Raw genomic sequence first — 16,372 nt, 5'->3', positions numbered from 1 at the left:
TTAGGCTGGGGCAGGACTAGACTGGGAAGGATAAAAAGGAGGGGAAAGCCATTTTAAATTGCACTTTCAGATCACAGAGAAGGAGAGAGAAAGGTAGGGCTTTTTACATTTTGTAGTTTTTGAATTCAAGCTCAAGAAAAGACAGTGTTTAGCAATGTCTCCACTAGGGGGAGAGGGAAAAAATGGCCCAGGTGCAGGACAATACATACTAACTGACTGTAATAGTGCTGTGATTGAGACGTGTAAAAATACTATATAGAACTATAAGTACTCTAGTACTTATAGTTTCTATACTTATAATTTCTATATATAAGTACTATATAGAAATACGATCATAAGGATCCTGTTTGGATTACAGTGATCCCTCAAGTATCGCGAGGGTTACGTTCCAAGACCCCTCGCGATACTCGATTTTTCGCAATGTAGTGGTGCAGAAGTAAAAACACCATCTGCGCATGCGCGCCCCTTTTTCCATGGCCGCGCAAGCTCAGATGGTGTTTTTACTTCCGCACCCGGGAAGACCCAGGGAAGGTTCCTTCCGCCGCCCAGCAGCTGAGGAGCCGCCTGCCTGCCCGCCTGCCCGCCGCTTGTCCGCCCGCCGCTTGTCCGCCGCTTTTCTGCCCGCCGCTTTTCCGCCACTTTTCCGCCCGCCGCTTTTCCGCCCGCCGCTTTTCCGCCCGCCGCTTTTCCGCCCGCCGCTTGTCCGCCGCTCGGTGCACGATCAGGGTTTCCCCTTTGCGTGGGCGGCGGGGAATTCTGGGAGTTGAAGACCCAGGGAAGGTTCCTTCGGCCGCCCAGCAGCTGATCTGCTCAGCAGCGCAGTAGCAGCGAGGAGCCGAAGATGGGGTTTCCCCGTTGCCCACGCAAAGGGGAAACCCCATCTTCAGCTCCTCGCTGCTACTGCGCTGCCGAGCAGATCAGCTGCTAGGCAGCCGAAGGAACCTTCCCTGGGTGCTGCCCGCCGCTCGAGAGCAAGAGGGGGAGAGATAGAGAAAGAGAGAGAAGGAAAGAAAGAGATGAGAGAGGGAGGAAGAGAGTGTGAGAGAGGAAGAAGCAAGATAGAGAAAGAAAGAGAGAAAGAAAGATGAGAAAGGAAGGGAGTGACATCATCGGGTGGAAAAATCGCGATATAGCGTTTCGCAAAGATCGAGATCGCGAAACTCGAGGGATCATTGTACTAGCAGAAAGCTAAGTATGATTAATTGTATATCTCTGAAAGAAAATGAAACCAATATGGGACAGTGTAGCAGAATTTCTAGGTGGACAGAACTGTAAGAAGCTCGTTATTTTGATACGTAAGCAATACAAATCCATCTAAAATTAGCAATGAAATCTCATTACTCACAGTAAGTATTTTCAAAACTCTGCAACTGGTTTAAGCCTGCCTAATTCTAGTCTGCCAGAAAGGCTAACTATTCAAACCTCACCTTCATTAATTCCTGCAGGGACTCAAGTTGCAGAAACTTGCTCTCAGTGATTAACTTCTCTGGATCACATTGCTGTAAAATGAAAAAAAATAGAAGAGAAATAAGTTATAAATCTCACAAGGCAAAAATAAGTAAAATATATATAGTATAAAAACTAAGTATCCACAAACATGATGCATTGCCTCTTTATTAATATCCCCTAACTCATTGTTAGGATGAAGGACTTCTTGGTTTGAACTCAGTGTCTTTTTCTCAAGAGAGAATGGCTTCTTGAAAGGACTATGATGAATCCCCATACAGATGGGAAGTTGAACAACTATCCTTGTGGTGTGACCAGAACAATCTAGAACTGAACACACTCAAAACCGTAGAAATGGTGGTAGACTTTAGGAGAAACCCTTCCACCTCTCACAATACTAGACAACACAGTATCAACAGTAGAGACCTTCAAATTTCTAGGTTCTATCATATCTCAAGACCTAAAATGGTCACCTAACATCAAAAACATCATCAAAAAAGCACAACAAAGAATGTTTTTTTCTGCGTCAGCTCAGGAAGCTCAAACTGCCCAAGGAGCTGCTGATACAGTTCTACAGAGGAATCATTGAGTCTGTCACCTGCACCTCTATAACTGCCTGGTTTGGTGCTGCAACCCAACAGGACCGAAACAGACTTCAGAGGAGAATCAGAACTGCAGAAAAAAACAATTGCTGCCAACCTGCCTTCCATTGAGGACCTGTACACTGCACGAGTCAAAAAGAGGGCGGGGAAAATATTTACTGACCCCTCGCATCCTGGACACAAATTGTTTCAACTCCTACCCTCAAAACATCGCTACAGAGCACTGCACACCAAGACAACTAGACACAAGAACAGTTTTTCCTGAACGCCATCACTCTACTAAACAAATAATTCCCTCAACACTGTCAGACTTTCTACTAAATCTGCACTTCTATTCTACTAGTTTTTCTCATCATTCCTATCACACATTTCCTCCCATGTTGACTGTATGACTGTAACTTGTTGCTTATATCCTAAGATTTTTATTAATATTGCTTCTTCATTGCTTATTTGACCCCTATGACAATCATTAAGTGTTGTACCACATGATTCTTGACAAATGTATATTTTATTTTATGGACGCTGAGAGCATCTGCACCAAGACAATCACACTTGGCCAATAAAAAATTCTATTCTATTCTATTCTATTCTAATAAATTTAGAATAAAATAGAATAACAGGATTTGAAGGGACCTTGTAGATCATTTAGTCCAATCACTCACCCAAGCAGGAGACCCTAAGCCAGTGTCAAACTCGCATCGTCCTGTGACTTTTTTTTATCATGACTTTTTCCCCCTTCGCTAAACCGGCCATAGATGTGGCCATTGTGTGATGCATCCAGCCCACAGGTCGCAAGATTGACACCCCTGTCCTACACCATTTCTGACAGATGGCACTTCAAATCTCTTCTTGAAAGCTTCCAGGGATGAAGCTCCCACAATTTCTGAACGCAAGGAGTTCCATTGGTTCATTCTGATCTCACAGTGAGAACATTTCTCCTTATTTCCAGATTGATGCAGTTCCCATCCATTCTTCCTTGGTTGACATTCAGGTGCTCTGGAAAACAGGTTGTTGACCCCCCCCCTCCTCTCCGGGATAGTCCCTCAAATACTGGAACACTGCTATTATGTCTCTCCTGGTCCTTCTCTTCTTTAGACAAGCCATGCCCAGTTCACATTTTAGCCTCCAGTCCCCCAATCATCTTTGTTTCTTTCTTTTTTTTGGCACTTTCTAGAGACTCAACATCTTTTTATAGTGTAGTAAGCAGAATGAATGTAATATTCTACATGTGGTGTTATTAAAGTTTTATACAGTGGTATTACATGGGGCTACCTTTGAAAAGTGTTCGGAAACTTCAGATCATGCAGAATGCGGCCGCGAGAGCTATCGTGGGGCTTCCTAGATTCGCCCACGTTTCTACAACACTCCGTGGCCTGCACTGGCTGCCGATCGGTTTCCAGTCACAATTCAAAGTGTTGGTAATGACCTTTAAAGCCCTTCATGGCATTGGACCAGAATACCTCCGGAACCGCCTTCTACCGCACGAATCCCAGCGGCCGATAAGGTCCCACAGAGTTGGCCTTCTCTGGGTCCCGCCGACCAAACAATGTCGTTTGGCGGGCCCCAGGGGAAGAGTCTTCTCTGTGGTGGCCCCAGCCCTCTGGAATCAACTCCCCCCCAGAGATTAGAACGGCCCCCACCCTCCTTGCCTTTCGCAAGTTACTCAAGACCCACCTGTATCACCAGGCATGGGGGAATTAAGACATCTCCCCCAGGCTTTCTTATATTTTATGTTTGGTATGTATGTGTTGTATGGTTTTTAAATTGTTGGGTTTTTTTAATGTAATTTTATTATTAGATTTGTTCCAAGGTTATACTGTTTTTATTGTTGTTGTGAGCCGCCCCAAGTCTTCAGAGAGGGGCGGCATTACAAATCTAATAAATTGAATTGAATTAGTACCTCACTTGATCCTGAATCTACTGTTAATGCAATTTAGGATTAGATTGGCTTTTTTGGCTGCCACTGCACACTGTTGGTTCATATTTAATCGGTTATCCATTAAGACTCCAAGATCCCTCTCACAGTTACTGCTATTAAGCCTGGTTTCACCCAGTCTATATGTGTACTTTTGGTTTTTCTTGCCTAAAACTTTACTTTTCGCTACACTGAATTTCATTTTGTTAGATAGGGCCCAGTGTTTCAGTCTGTCAAAAATAAAAACAAAATCAAATAAATGTACCTGTCCAATATGTTTGAAAATATATTGCATCATTTAAGCCATTATCTTTTACCTGAACCCAAATTACCTTTATACAGTCCAGGGCCATTTTCTTTGCTTCCTGATTCTCTGTGGATGGTCCTCTCATACCAGATTGCTCTGTGCCACTGAGTGTCAGCCAGTTAACAAAAATGAGTACTGTAGACTCACCACTACAAAAGAAAAAAGAAAAACATGCTTATAAATAGAAGAGTGGAGGAGAAACTTGCAAATAGAACTCAGTATCAGAGTTTCAAATCTAAAGCAGGTACAGATATTCACAATTATTGCAAAACTCAAACATCTCAATGGGGATCAAACATCCTCAGGAGACACAGAATATTAAGATATAGACAAAAATCATGAGATGGACAAAAGGCTATGATTGCTAGCTGGAATATAATAATGAAAAAATTTGCACTGAGATATAAATTCCATCTGTATTATCTAACAGTTTTATATGTAAATATCAAAGTTCAGACTTTTCTGTCAATTTATTCTAGTCTCTAGGTAACCCACCGATTAGAAGGTGTTTCCTCTCGCTGAAGAGAGATCTTGCCATTTGGATCTACAAAATCTTCCACCTATGGATCAAATCAATAAATTAAGTACTTTAAAATGTATTTTATTAAACTCTTTCAATACAGCTTTTCTAGTGTATACTAGTGCATATACATTTACATGCAGATATACACACATATCATAAATATTTTAAACATAGAAACAGGCCTTAAAATGATATTGGAAAAGGCCACTAAAATAATAGGCATTGAGAGATAAAAGTATAGTAATAATTAAGCCAATCTTGGGGTTTGGTTGATCCTTCTCAATAGCACAATTTCCCTTATTTCTACTGCTAAAAGAGCAGTCTAGAAGTCTCTGAACGTTCTTTAAGCCGCATGTAGAGCACATTGCATTAATCGAGCCTTGAGCCGATGAGATCATGAGTGAGAAGAGACACCCTGTCCAATAGGGCCGCAACTGGTGCACTAGGCGAACCTGTGCAAAAGTCCCCCTAGCTCTATCTATCTATCTATCTATCTATCTATCTATCTATCTATCTATCTATCTATCTATCTATCTATCTATCTATCTATCTATTTATCTATCTATCTATCTATCCATCTATCCATCTATCTTTATCTATCTATCTATCTATCTATCTTTATCTATCTATCTATATCTATCTATCTATCTATCTACCTATCTATCTATCTTTATCTATCTATCTATCTATCTATCTACTTACCTACCTATCTATCTATCTATCTATCTATCTTTATCTATCTACCTATCTACCTATCTATCTACCTATCTATCTACATATCTATCTATCTATCTATCTATCTATCTATCCATCTACTTATCTATCTATCTATCTTTATCTACCTACCTACCTACCTACCTACATATCTATCTATCTATCTACATATCTATCTATCTATATCTATCTATCTATCTATCTATCTATCTATCTATCTATCTATCTATCTATCTATCTATCTATCTATTGGATTTATATGCAGCCCCTCTCCGAAGACTTGGGGCGGCTAACAGCAATCATAAAACAGCGTACAATAATAATCCAATACTAAAAACGATTAAAAACCCCTTAATATAAAAAACCAAACATACATACAAACATACCATGCATAAAATTGTAAAGGCCTAGGGGGAAAGGGAATCTTAATTCCCCCATGCCTGGCGGCAGAGGTGGGTTTTGGGTTTTAAGTAGCTTACGAAATGCAAGGAGGGTGGGGGCAATTCTAATCTCTGGGGGGAGTTGGTTCCAGAGGGCCGGGGCCGCCACAGAGAAGGCTCTTCCCCTGGGTCCCGCCAAGCGGCATTGTTTAGTTGACGGGACCCGGAGAAGACCCACTGTGAGAGATGTTGGTTTAATCGCATCTGCTGGTCTAGGGAGACACCCAGATTGCAGGCCAGCACTGAGGGAAGTGGGGGTGTCAAAATTTTATCTCCCAGAGTAATGGATGAATAGATGGAACAGTCCTTAGGAGGCAGAACCCGCAGCCATTCCGTCTTGTTGGGGTTCAGCTTGAGCCTGTTGATGCCCGTCCAAGTTAGGTGGGTTTTTTTTAGCACATTGATTATACAACAAAGCCCAAGCATGGCAAATCCTTGTCCTCTCACCCAATTCTCCTAACATCTACTGTCATTCGTTTTACCTCCACCATGGTTTTAGGCAATAATTCCGCTCGGAAAAGTTGCAACATCGCCTCCATTATGTTTTTCCAGCCCTCTCGTAAAATATCACCATGTCGATGAGCCAAGTGGAACACAGTCTTCGCTGCAATGTGGGCTTTTGGATTGCTTCCAAAAACTGTTGGCAAATTCTCAATTGACTGCAATAGAAAAGTACAAATAAATAAATAAATAGTCTTACTGTTAAAAAAAAACCCTCAAGTTTGGTATAAAATATTAACTCAAAACAGAAAGGCTTGATTTAGTCAGTACTGCCGGCAAAACCAGGTGTTCACAGCCTTTCAAAAGACCAGTAGGGTAGAAGGAGTACGAACCTCAGGGGGAGTTGATTCCATCGAGTTGGGGCAGCCACAGAGAAGGCCCTCCCCCACGGCCCCGCCAACCTACATTGTTTAGTTGATGGGACCCGGGGAAGGCCAACTCTGTGTGATCTTATTGGTCTCTGGGAGGTATACAGCAGGGCCACAGCTGAGAGATGGTAATCAAGGCTCAGCTGTGGATCCAGGAGGATACCCGAACCTCTTAAACTTGTATTTAAGAGAAGTAGTAGTAGCTACTTCTGCTGATCACCGGCTGCCAACAGTCTACGGAGAGGGGCAGCATACAAATCTAATACAAATCTAATAAATAAGTTTGGCGGATCGAATCTCAGTAGACTCAAGGTTGACTCAGCCTTCTGTCCTTCCAAGGTCAGTAAAATGAGGACCCAGATTGTTGGTGGCAATATCTTACTCTCTGTAAACTGCTTAGAGAGGGCTGGATAGCGTTGTAAAGTGGCATACAGTGGAACCCCGACATAAGAGCTGCTCGACTTAAGAGCTACTCGAGATAAGAGCTGGGAGAGGAGAGACATTTTTTTATTTTATTTTATTTATTACTTGGATTTGTATGCCGCCCCTCTCCGCGATACGAGCCGAGAAGAGCCGGGCTGGCTTACTTTCCTTCCTTCCCGCGCTGATGCAGAGCCTCTCGAACAAAGCGTCGCGCCCCTCTGATGCTTTCGGCGGCTTCCGAAGCGACGCTGGGCTCTTTTGCCGCCAAAAGCGTCAGGGGGGCGTGACGCTTTGTTCGAGTGGCTCTGCATCAGCGCGGGAAGGAAGGAAAGTAAGCCAGCCCGGCTCTTCTCGGCTCGTATCCCGGCACTTGGTGAGTGGAGAGGCGGTCGCCTCCCCTGCCGCCCCACTCTGGGGGTCCTTGGCTTCTGCTGGGGGTGGGGGGATCCGAACGCTGTTTTGAATTTCACATTCCGAGTGGCCCAAACGCGAACTTCCGCACCTCAGGAGTTAGCTCGCAAACGGCGCGGCTGTTTTAAAACATCGCTGCCGGCCTGGGGGGGGAGAGGGAAAGGGGGGGAGAGGGGGGGAGAGAAAGAGAGAGGGAGAGAGAGAAAGAGAGAGGGAAAGGGGGGGAGAGGGGGGGAGAGAAAGAGAGAGGGATAGAAAGAGAGAGAGAGTGAGAGATGCTCAGTGAGCCTTTCTTTGAAGTTGCTTTTCTTTCTTTCTTTCTTTCTTTCTCTCTCTCTTTCTTTTTCTCTCTTGCTCTCTTGCTCTTTCATTCTTTTTTCTTTCTCTTTCTTTCTCTCTCTTTCTTTCTTTCTTTCTTTCTCTTTCTTTCTTTCTCTTGCTTTCTTTCTTTCTCTTGCTTTCTCTCCTTCCTTCCCTCCTTCCATTTCTTTCATTCTCCCTCTCTATTTTTATTTCTCTTTCATTTTCTTTCTTTCTCTCTTGCTTGCTTTCTTTCTTGCTCTTTTTCTTTCTCTCTTTTACCTTCCCTTCCTCTATTTCTTGCTTTCCTTTTCCTTACTCCCTTCTTTCCTCCCTCTACAGGATTGGGTGGCAGTGAAGTTACTCTCCCCTTTCATAAGTTTCCTTGCTTCCTTCCTCTGTTCCTGTCCCTTCACCCTTTCTTTCTTCCTTTCTTTCTTTCTTCCTTCCTTTCTTTCTTTCCTTCCTTCCTTTCCTCCCTCCATTTCTTGCTTTCCTTTTCCTTCCTCCCTTCTTGCAATGTCTTTTTGCATAATTTAGACTAACTTTGTGAGTTTTTTGAGGGCTGGAACCAATTAAAATTATTTACATTAATTCCTATGGGGAAAAGTCGTTCGAGATAAGAGCTGCTCGACTTAAGAGCGCAGGTCCGGAACGAATTAAACTCGTATCTCGAGGTACCACTGTATAAGTCTAAATGCTATTGCTAAAGACTTTTTAAAAATGAAAGAAACAGCAAAAGAATAACAAAAAAAAAATGATTTTGGAAAAGTACAAACAGACCAAGGATCCAGATGGTTTGGAAATAAGATTTTGAAATTAATTATAATAAATTTTCTTGCAAGAACATGCTTTTGTTGTCAATTCTCTTTTAAAAATTGGTGGGATGGAACTTTGGACACTCTGGGGTAGCAGAAAGAACTAAAGATTAGTATTAACTAACCGTTTTATTTAAGTAAGAGGAAACTCAACTTTATTCATGAACTATGTTTAAATTTAAATTATCTATATGTCTCCGTTTGACAACTTACCTCACTGCTGAGAGCTGTGAATTTACAGAGAGAAATTATGAGGTTGTCAAAAACATCACTGAGGCCGTAATGGGCAGAGATCATGGCACATTTTCTGAAAGACAAATCATAATGCTGTAAGAGAAATTATATAGTGAATACTTTCAGAATTATTCCCTAGATTTTTCCCATTATATTTCTGCAATGCATCAAACTGTGATTATTCAAACTGGTTTGGTTTCAAATAATACCACGTGTGCATTAATGATGCACACACTCAAATAGCTTAATTGAGAATTAAGCACAATAATCATTGCAGTAATAAAAAAATAAGATGACATTTAGAAATACAACTCTGTCACACACGAATGCTCCTCAAACACTCATTTTTCATTCTTGCATATTATTATACGCCTCTTCTAACAAACTTTTCAAGATACGAACCCGGTGTTTAAGATTCTTTTTGCCTCTTCTTCCGAACTATTTTCACCTTACAAACCCAAGCCGCTGCTGCTGGGATGAAGGGGTTTCTTTTCCCCCCCCTTTTTTGAAGAAAGAAAAGGGAGGGGCGGCTTGGAGGGGGAAAGACTTTGCATTAACAAAAGTAGGAGAACAGCCTGCTTGCAGGCACTGAAAGAGTGTCTTTTGAACAAAGAAAAGGGAGGGGCGGCTTGGAGGGGGAAAGACTTTGCAGAGAACAGTGTGCTTGCAGAGGCACTGAAAGGGTGTCTTTTGAAGAAAGAAAATGGAGGGGCGCCCCCCTTGCCTTTCTTCCTTCCCATTCACCCTTTAGCCTAGCCTTGCTTCTTCCACCCGCCCCCTTTAGCTGCTCCTCCCTGCCCTCTGTTCGCGTCCCTTCTAAAGTTTGGGATTTTCCTAAAGGATTTGCACGCATTATTTGCTTTTACATTGATTCCTATGGGAAACATTGTTTCATCTTACGAACTTTTCACCTTACGAACCTCCTCCTGGAACCAATTAAGTTTGTATCATGAGGTACCATTGTATCATATTATGAAATCAGCAGCCCCTTTGCTCTTGTGACCAACCGTGGAACCCCACCTCTCCCAATTCTCACTGCAGGGGAACAACACTTTGAAGTCAAGGATATCCTAGATTCATGCACCCATAGCAGAAAACTCCAAGTTTTAATTCTCTAAAGACTTGCAAAACTGAATGGATAGATGCCCAGCACATATGAGTCTCACATGTTTTGCATAAATTTTATGATAAGTGTCTGAATTAGCCCCACTGAAAGATTAACCACTTTCTCTCTCTTCTCTCTCCAGGTTTACCTCTTTTTCAAAGGGGGGCAGCATGTCAAAACTGCCAGACTGCCAGGAACCCCGGGGGGAGGCTGGGAGAAAGGCGAAGTGAATGATAAGGGAAACAAAAAAAGACTTCCAGGTTGTTTCCCCGAGATAAGAATGCTGACACATAGAACAACTGTTTCCAAAACATCTCTTTTAATTGATTGGACAATGAGAGAACAGTAATGAGAAGGAACTAAGGAGAGGGTGGGAGTTTACTGGGGAAAGTTGGTGTGGATACTCAGTTCTAGCTTTGCTATACTGTAAACCACAGTAGTAAAGTACAGTGTTCCCTCGATTTTCGCGGGTTCGAACTTCGCGAAACGTCTATACCACGGTTTTTCAAAAACATTAATTAAAAAATACTTCGCAGTTTTTCACCCTATACCATGGTTTTTCCCGCCCGATTACGTCATATGTCATTGCCAAACTTTCGTCTGCCTTTAAAAAACATTTTTTTAAATAAACTTTAATAAATAAACATGGTGAGTAATAATCTAAATGGTTGCTAAAGGAATGGGAAATTGTAATTTAGGGGTTTAAAGTGTTAAGGGAAGGCTTGGGATACTGTTCATAACCAAAAATAGTGTATTTACTTCCGCATCTCTACTTCGCGGAAATTCGACTTTTGTGGGTGGTCTCGGAACGCATCCCCCGCAAAAATCGAGGGAACACTGTATACCTTTCACTAGAAATGAAATCAAGATCTTTCTTTCTTAAGGGACCAAGTCTGGGCAGGACTGAGAGTTGAAATACCTCTGAGGCTTTACCAATTCTGTGTATTGCATCTGCATCTATGCTGCCATCTTGTGATAAGAAGCTACTAAGGTATGTAAACTGTTGGGCATGTTCTATTGGTTGTTGGCCAGTTGTGATTAATGTGTTGAGGCCTTGACTCCCAATCAATATGACTTTGGTCTTATCTACACTAATATGTAGTCCTACTTTTCTAGCCTCTATCTCTTAAGTTGGTAGTCATGTTGTGCAAGGAGGCACTAGTTTCTGACAATGCAATATTGTCACCAAAATCAAGTCTGTGAGCCTTGTGTGATTCTACCAGGGAATTCCAGCATTTGAGCCATTCGCTGCTTTCCATGTAACAAAGTCTAAGATGAGGAGAAACAGAAAGAGTGATAAAATGCAGCAACCCTGTCTAACACCAATATGGATGTTGAAAAAGTTGATGGCTCCACTATTGATCTTTACACAAGCAACTGCTACAATATAGAAACATAGAGGTCTGACGGCAGAAAAAGACCTCATGGTCCATCTAGTCTGCCCTTATACTATTTTTTGTATTTTATCTTACAATGGATATATGTTTATCCCAGGCATGTTTAAATTCAGTTACTGTGGGTTTATCTACCACGTCTGCTGGAAGTTTGTTCCAAGGATCTACTACTCTTTCAGTAAAATAATATTTTATCATGTTGCTTTTGATCTTTCCCCCAACTAACTTCAGATTGTGTCCCCTTTTTCTTGTGTTCACTTTCCTATTAAAAACACTTCCCTCCTGGACCTTATTTAACCCTTTAACATATTTAAATGTTTCGATCATGTCCCCCCTTTTCCTTCTGTCCTCCAGACTATACAGATTGAGTTCATGAAGTCTTTCCTGATACGTTTTATGCTTAAGACCTTCCACCATTCTTGTAGCCCGTCTTTGGACCCGTTCAATTTTGTCAATATCTTTTTGTAGGTGAGGTCTCCAGAACTGGACACAGTATTCCAAATATAGATTTTTAAAGAGGTTAATAAATTGATCAAGGATTGCATCTATTTTATACAGGCTCTATAGGAAGTGCTGTTTTACAAAGCTAAACTATCAGCATGATTAACGTCCAAGGTTTTAGGTCAAAATAAGGATCTGGTACATAAAATAATTTTGCAGACTATGAAGTAGTGTTACCTGAAACCAGAGATAGTCTTCTGGATGACTGTTTCATCTAAGCTCTTGTCAAAAACGTAGGAAAGAGCTGCAACAGTAGGTCCCCAGGTCATGGCAAAGAGGTCATGATCATAGCTGCCAGATGGAACATGCAGAAAGATTCCTTCTTCAGTAGCTCCACGATGCAACAACACACTCCATACATAGTTTTCTTTCACTAAACCTGTCTGCTCATCGGGCATCACAATCTCTTCATTTCTATCAAAGATGAATACAGAAACATTAAATGATCAATTGTTAAGATGCAAATAGAGACATAGAAACATAGAAGACTGACGGCAGAAAAAAACCTCGTGGTCCATCTAGTCTGCCCTTATACTATTTATTATTATTATTATTATTATTATTATTATTATTATTATTATTATTAATTAGATTTGTATGCCGCCCCTCTCTGAAGACTCGGGGCGGCTCACAACAATAATAAAAACAATATTCCAGCGAAAACAAATCTAATATTAAAAAGCACCTAAAACCTTATCATATTTTAAAAAGCAAACAACATTTACATACCCAAACATAAATATATATTTTAAAAAAGGCCTGGGGGAAAGGTGTCTCAACTCCCCCATGCCTGGCGGTATAGATGGGTCTTGAGTAATTTACAAAAGACAAGGAGTGTAGGGACAGTTCTAATCTCTGGGGGGAGTTGATTCCAGAGGGCCGGGGCTGCCACAGAGAAGGCTCTTCCCCTCTTCCTCTTCCCCAAACGACACTGTTTGGTCGACGGGACCTGGAGAAGGCCAACTCTGTGGGACCTTATAGGTCGCTGGGATTCGTGCGGTAGCAGGCGGTTCCGAAGGAACTCTGGTCCAATGCCATGCAGGGCTTTAAAGGTCGTAACCAACACTTTGAATTGTGACCGGAAACTGATTGGCAGCCAATGCAGGCCACGGAGTGTTGCAGAAACGTGGGCGAATCTAGGAAGCCCCACGATGGCTCTCGCGGCTGTGTTCTGCACGATCTGAAGTTTCCGAACACTTTTCAAAGGTAGCCCCATGTAGAGAGCATTGCAGAAATCGAACCTCGAGGTGATGTATTTTATCTTAGGAGGGATATATGTTTATTCCAGGCATGTTTAAATTCCGTTACTGTGGATTTACCAACCACATCTGCTGGAAGTTTGTTCCAAGCATCTACTACTCTTTCAGTAAAATAATATTTTCTCATATTGCTTCTGATCTTTCCCCCAACTAACGTCAGATTGTGCCCCCTTGTTCTTATGTTCACTTTCCTATTAAGAACACCAAATGTGGTAGGATTTTATTTTATTTTTATACCATTTTTATACCACTTTTTTCATATATAACACCAAGTACCGGCTTTCCCCTAAAGTAAGATCCTGTCATATTTTTTGACTCCCAAAATATGGCCTTGGCCTTATTATGGGGAGGGAGGTCTTATTATTTTCAGGGTGCAAGACACACATCTTGCAGGAGTCTGATAGCTTTCATGGCTCTACACATTGCGCTGGCGGCTCCAGGGCCTCAATCCCTGCTTCGCCTCCTCCTCCTCATAGGTAGGAACACGTTTCAAAATACCGCTGGAGGCAGAGCAATCCCACAGGGTCTACGTAATTATTTATTTTATTATTATTATTATTATTATTATTATTATTATTATTATTATTATTATTTACTAGATTTGTATGCCGCCCCTCTCCGTAGACTCGGGGCGGCTCACAACAGTGATAGAAACAATATATAATGACAAATCTAATAGTTAGAATCTAAAATAACAATAGTACATTTAAAAAGTCTAAAAATCAAGGAACCCCAATATATAAAAACATACATACAGTCATATCATGCACAAAAACTACATAGGCAGGGGGAGATGTCTCAGTTCCCCCACACTTGACGACAGAGGTGTGTTTTAAGGAGTTTACAAAAGGCAAGGAGGGTGGGGGCAGTTCTAATCTCTGGAGAGAGCTAATTCCAGAGGGTCGGAGCCGCCACAGAGAAGGCTCTTCCCCTGGGTCCTGCCAGATGACATTGTTTAGTTGACAGGACCCAGAGAAGACCAACTCTGTGGGACCTAACCGGTCGCTGGGATTCGTGCGGCAGAAGGTGGTCTCGTAATGCCACGGCGGCGAGAGTTAATAAAACTTGCCCAACAATATAAATAAGGTACAGTTCTTGTGTCACTGCCTACACGCACCCGCCTCTCTTGCTCTCTGTCTCTCTCTCTCTCTCCCGTCCAAAAGAATGGCTACCATGAAAAGAATGGCTCCCAGCTGGCAGGGAGAGAGAACGAGAGAGAGCAAACAAGAGACAGTTGGACGCAGACATCTACAGTTCTCCCCTTGTGCAAGCAGAAGTTTCAACTTCTCTATCTTTCCTTAACATCTTTAATCCAATGGGGTAGACATGAACTTGTGCTGAATCAGCCGGGAGCTACCATTTGGGTGGGGGGGAAGTGGCGGAATGCGCCACCCGTCAGCTGGGACACAACAACTCGTCTGTGAAGTGACTTGGGTTGAGAGACTATGAATAGCCCTAAAACACCCAGGCAAGTTTTTCACGCCTAAGGCAGGACTAGAATTCACTGTCTACTGGCTGCTACGCTAGACCTTTATCAAATTAGCTTTTTTTATAAATCAGATTGCTCTGGTAACTCTCCTTACAAAGTTTAATTTATACTTACTTGATAGCATAATACATATCTTCTAACATGTCTTGGTCAAAATCTTTGCCGCCATTTACTCCTTTCAGATTTTTTCGGAATTCCTGTAATTAGCGATGAAAGTACATTACTTTCTGATAAATTCTGAATTTTGCAAATTACCCTTTATTGTGAAATATTTTGAATACTTTGTTATGAAATTCAGAGGCAACACATATCTTGGGAAGATTTGGGGGTTAGTTTCTAAACTACTGCAATTCAGTAAAAAGCATAAAAATAGAAGCAAGGGATCCTCTGAAAATGGGGTTGTAGTAGTTTTATTTTCCATCCTGACAAAGAGCTGATTTTGCCACCATCGTTGGCCAGAGAATCAGAGAATCTCCACCTTTTCCATTTAGCTGTTCGAATTTTTAAGCATGCCTCTGAATTTGATTTCTTTTTCTTTTTTCTTTACATTTTAAGTGTTAAATATCTGGTGGAATGCTGAACTATCCTTACCTCTCTCTCTCTCTCTCTCTCTCTCTCTCTCTCTCTCACACACACACACACACACACACACACACACACACACTGGTGGATTATGAACATGAAGTTTTTATTCTTTATTACTGCTTTTTTTCTGGAACAACAAAACCCTTTTGGCATGGAAAAAAAATTCCTACATAGTGTTCTGTCTGGGTCCCCCCAGACGCCAACCCCAACCAAAAAGAGTAGGCAGACACACTGGTAAAAAGCAAAGAAAGTTTATATAATTGAAAGCAAACACAGGTAACAAAAACTGCTCTTACAGACAGGAACACGATGAAGCTTCACAGAGGTTTCACGAAGGCCAGGCAATAAAACAGGATTCTTGCTGGCAAAAACAACGCTGGAGATAATAAAACCCACGCCTCCCCCAAGTCTTTCAGCCTTCTAGGCCACAAGCCAAGATCAGAGACGCCGAGAATCGAAGCAAGGTCACAGGACTCCCAGTTGATAACTCTCCACAAGACTGTAAGGGCGGGCCTGCCTTTTCAAGCCTGCTGAGGAGAACCACACCCAAACCCAGCTGTTGCCAATTCAGGGATGGAAATACCTTTCTAATTGGCCCTGTCTTTGAGCTGCACGTCGCTGCCTCATGTCTATTATAGCCTGTGCGTCTTCATCCAATGAATCCAGGCTACTAGCTGGGGAGAGGCCCCCCCCGGGGGTCTCAGGCTGCTCTCCCTCCTCCTCTTCCTGACATTCCTCTCCCCCGTCTGCCTGGTCCTCCCCCTCCTGTTCACTGCCCTCCTCCTCTGGGCATGGATCCGGCAGAGCTCCAGCCGGTTCCTGAGGAGCCTCAGGCTGAATCACAACACATAGTGAAAGTGATCTCATTTACCCTGGACTCTTACAGTAAGGAATTTGTGTTACCGCTTTTTATAAGAACTTTATTTTCTATTATTAAATATTTTCCTGGTCCTTTTATTGAAAAGAAAAGAAATAGGAATAAGAAAACAGGATAAAAACATAGCGTAATCCTACTAAAGCCCAAGAAATCAGGAAAA

At 42.1% G+C, this 16,372-nt stretch overlaps 1 protein-coding gene across 2 annotated transcripts in view; it reads right to left on the bottom strand.

Annotated features, from left to right (window-relative positions):
* Positions 1-16,372, bottom strand: part of GBF1 (golgi brefeldin A resistant guanine nucleotide exchange factor 1) — a 154,114-nt gene that overhangs the window by 39,824 nt on the left and 97,918 nt on the right. For both annotated transcript variants that reach the window (XM_070752118.1, XM_070752119.1), the window contains exons 21-27: positions 14,865-14,947; positions 12,180-12,416; positions 8,982-9,075; positions 6,430-6,606; positions 4,766-4,830; positions 4,296-4,419; positions 1,428-1,499 (exon numbers count right to left, since the gene is read on the bottom strand). In XM_070752118.1, the coding sequence (XP_070608219.1) occupies positions 1,428-1,499; positions 4,296-4,419; positions 4,766-4,830; positions 6,430-6,606; positions 8,982-9,075; positions 12,180-12,416; positions 14,865-14,947 (852 nt within the window). The remainder of the gene's footprint in view (positions 1-1,427; positions 1,500-4,295; positions 4,420-4,765; positions 4,831-6,429; positions 6,607-8,981; positions 9,076-12,179; positions 12,417-14,864; positions 14,948-16,372) is intronic.

The sequence above is a fragment of the Erythrolamprus reginae genome, chromosome 5 (assembly GCF_031021105.1).
Source record: "Erythrolamprus reginae isolate rEryReg1 chromosome 5, rEryReg1.hap1, whole genome shotgun sequence".
Lineage (NCBI taxonomy): Eukaryota > Metazoa > Chordata > Lepidosauria > Squamata > Dipsadidae > Erythrolamprus > Erythrolamprus reginae.
This window is presented reverse-complemented; position numbering and strand designations above follow the sequence as displayed.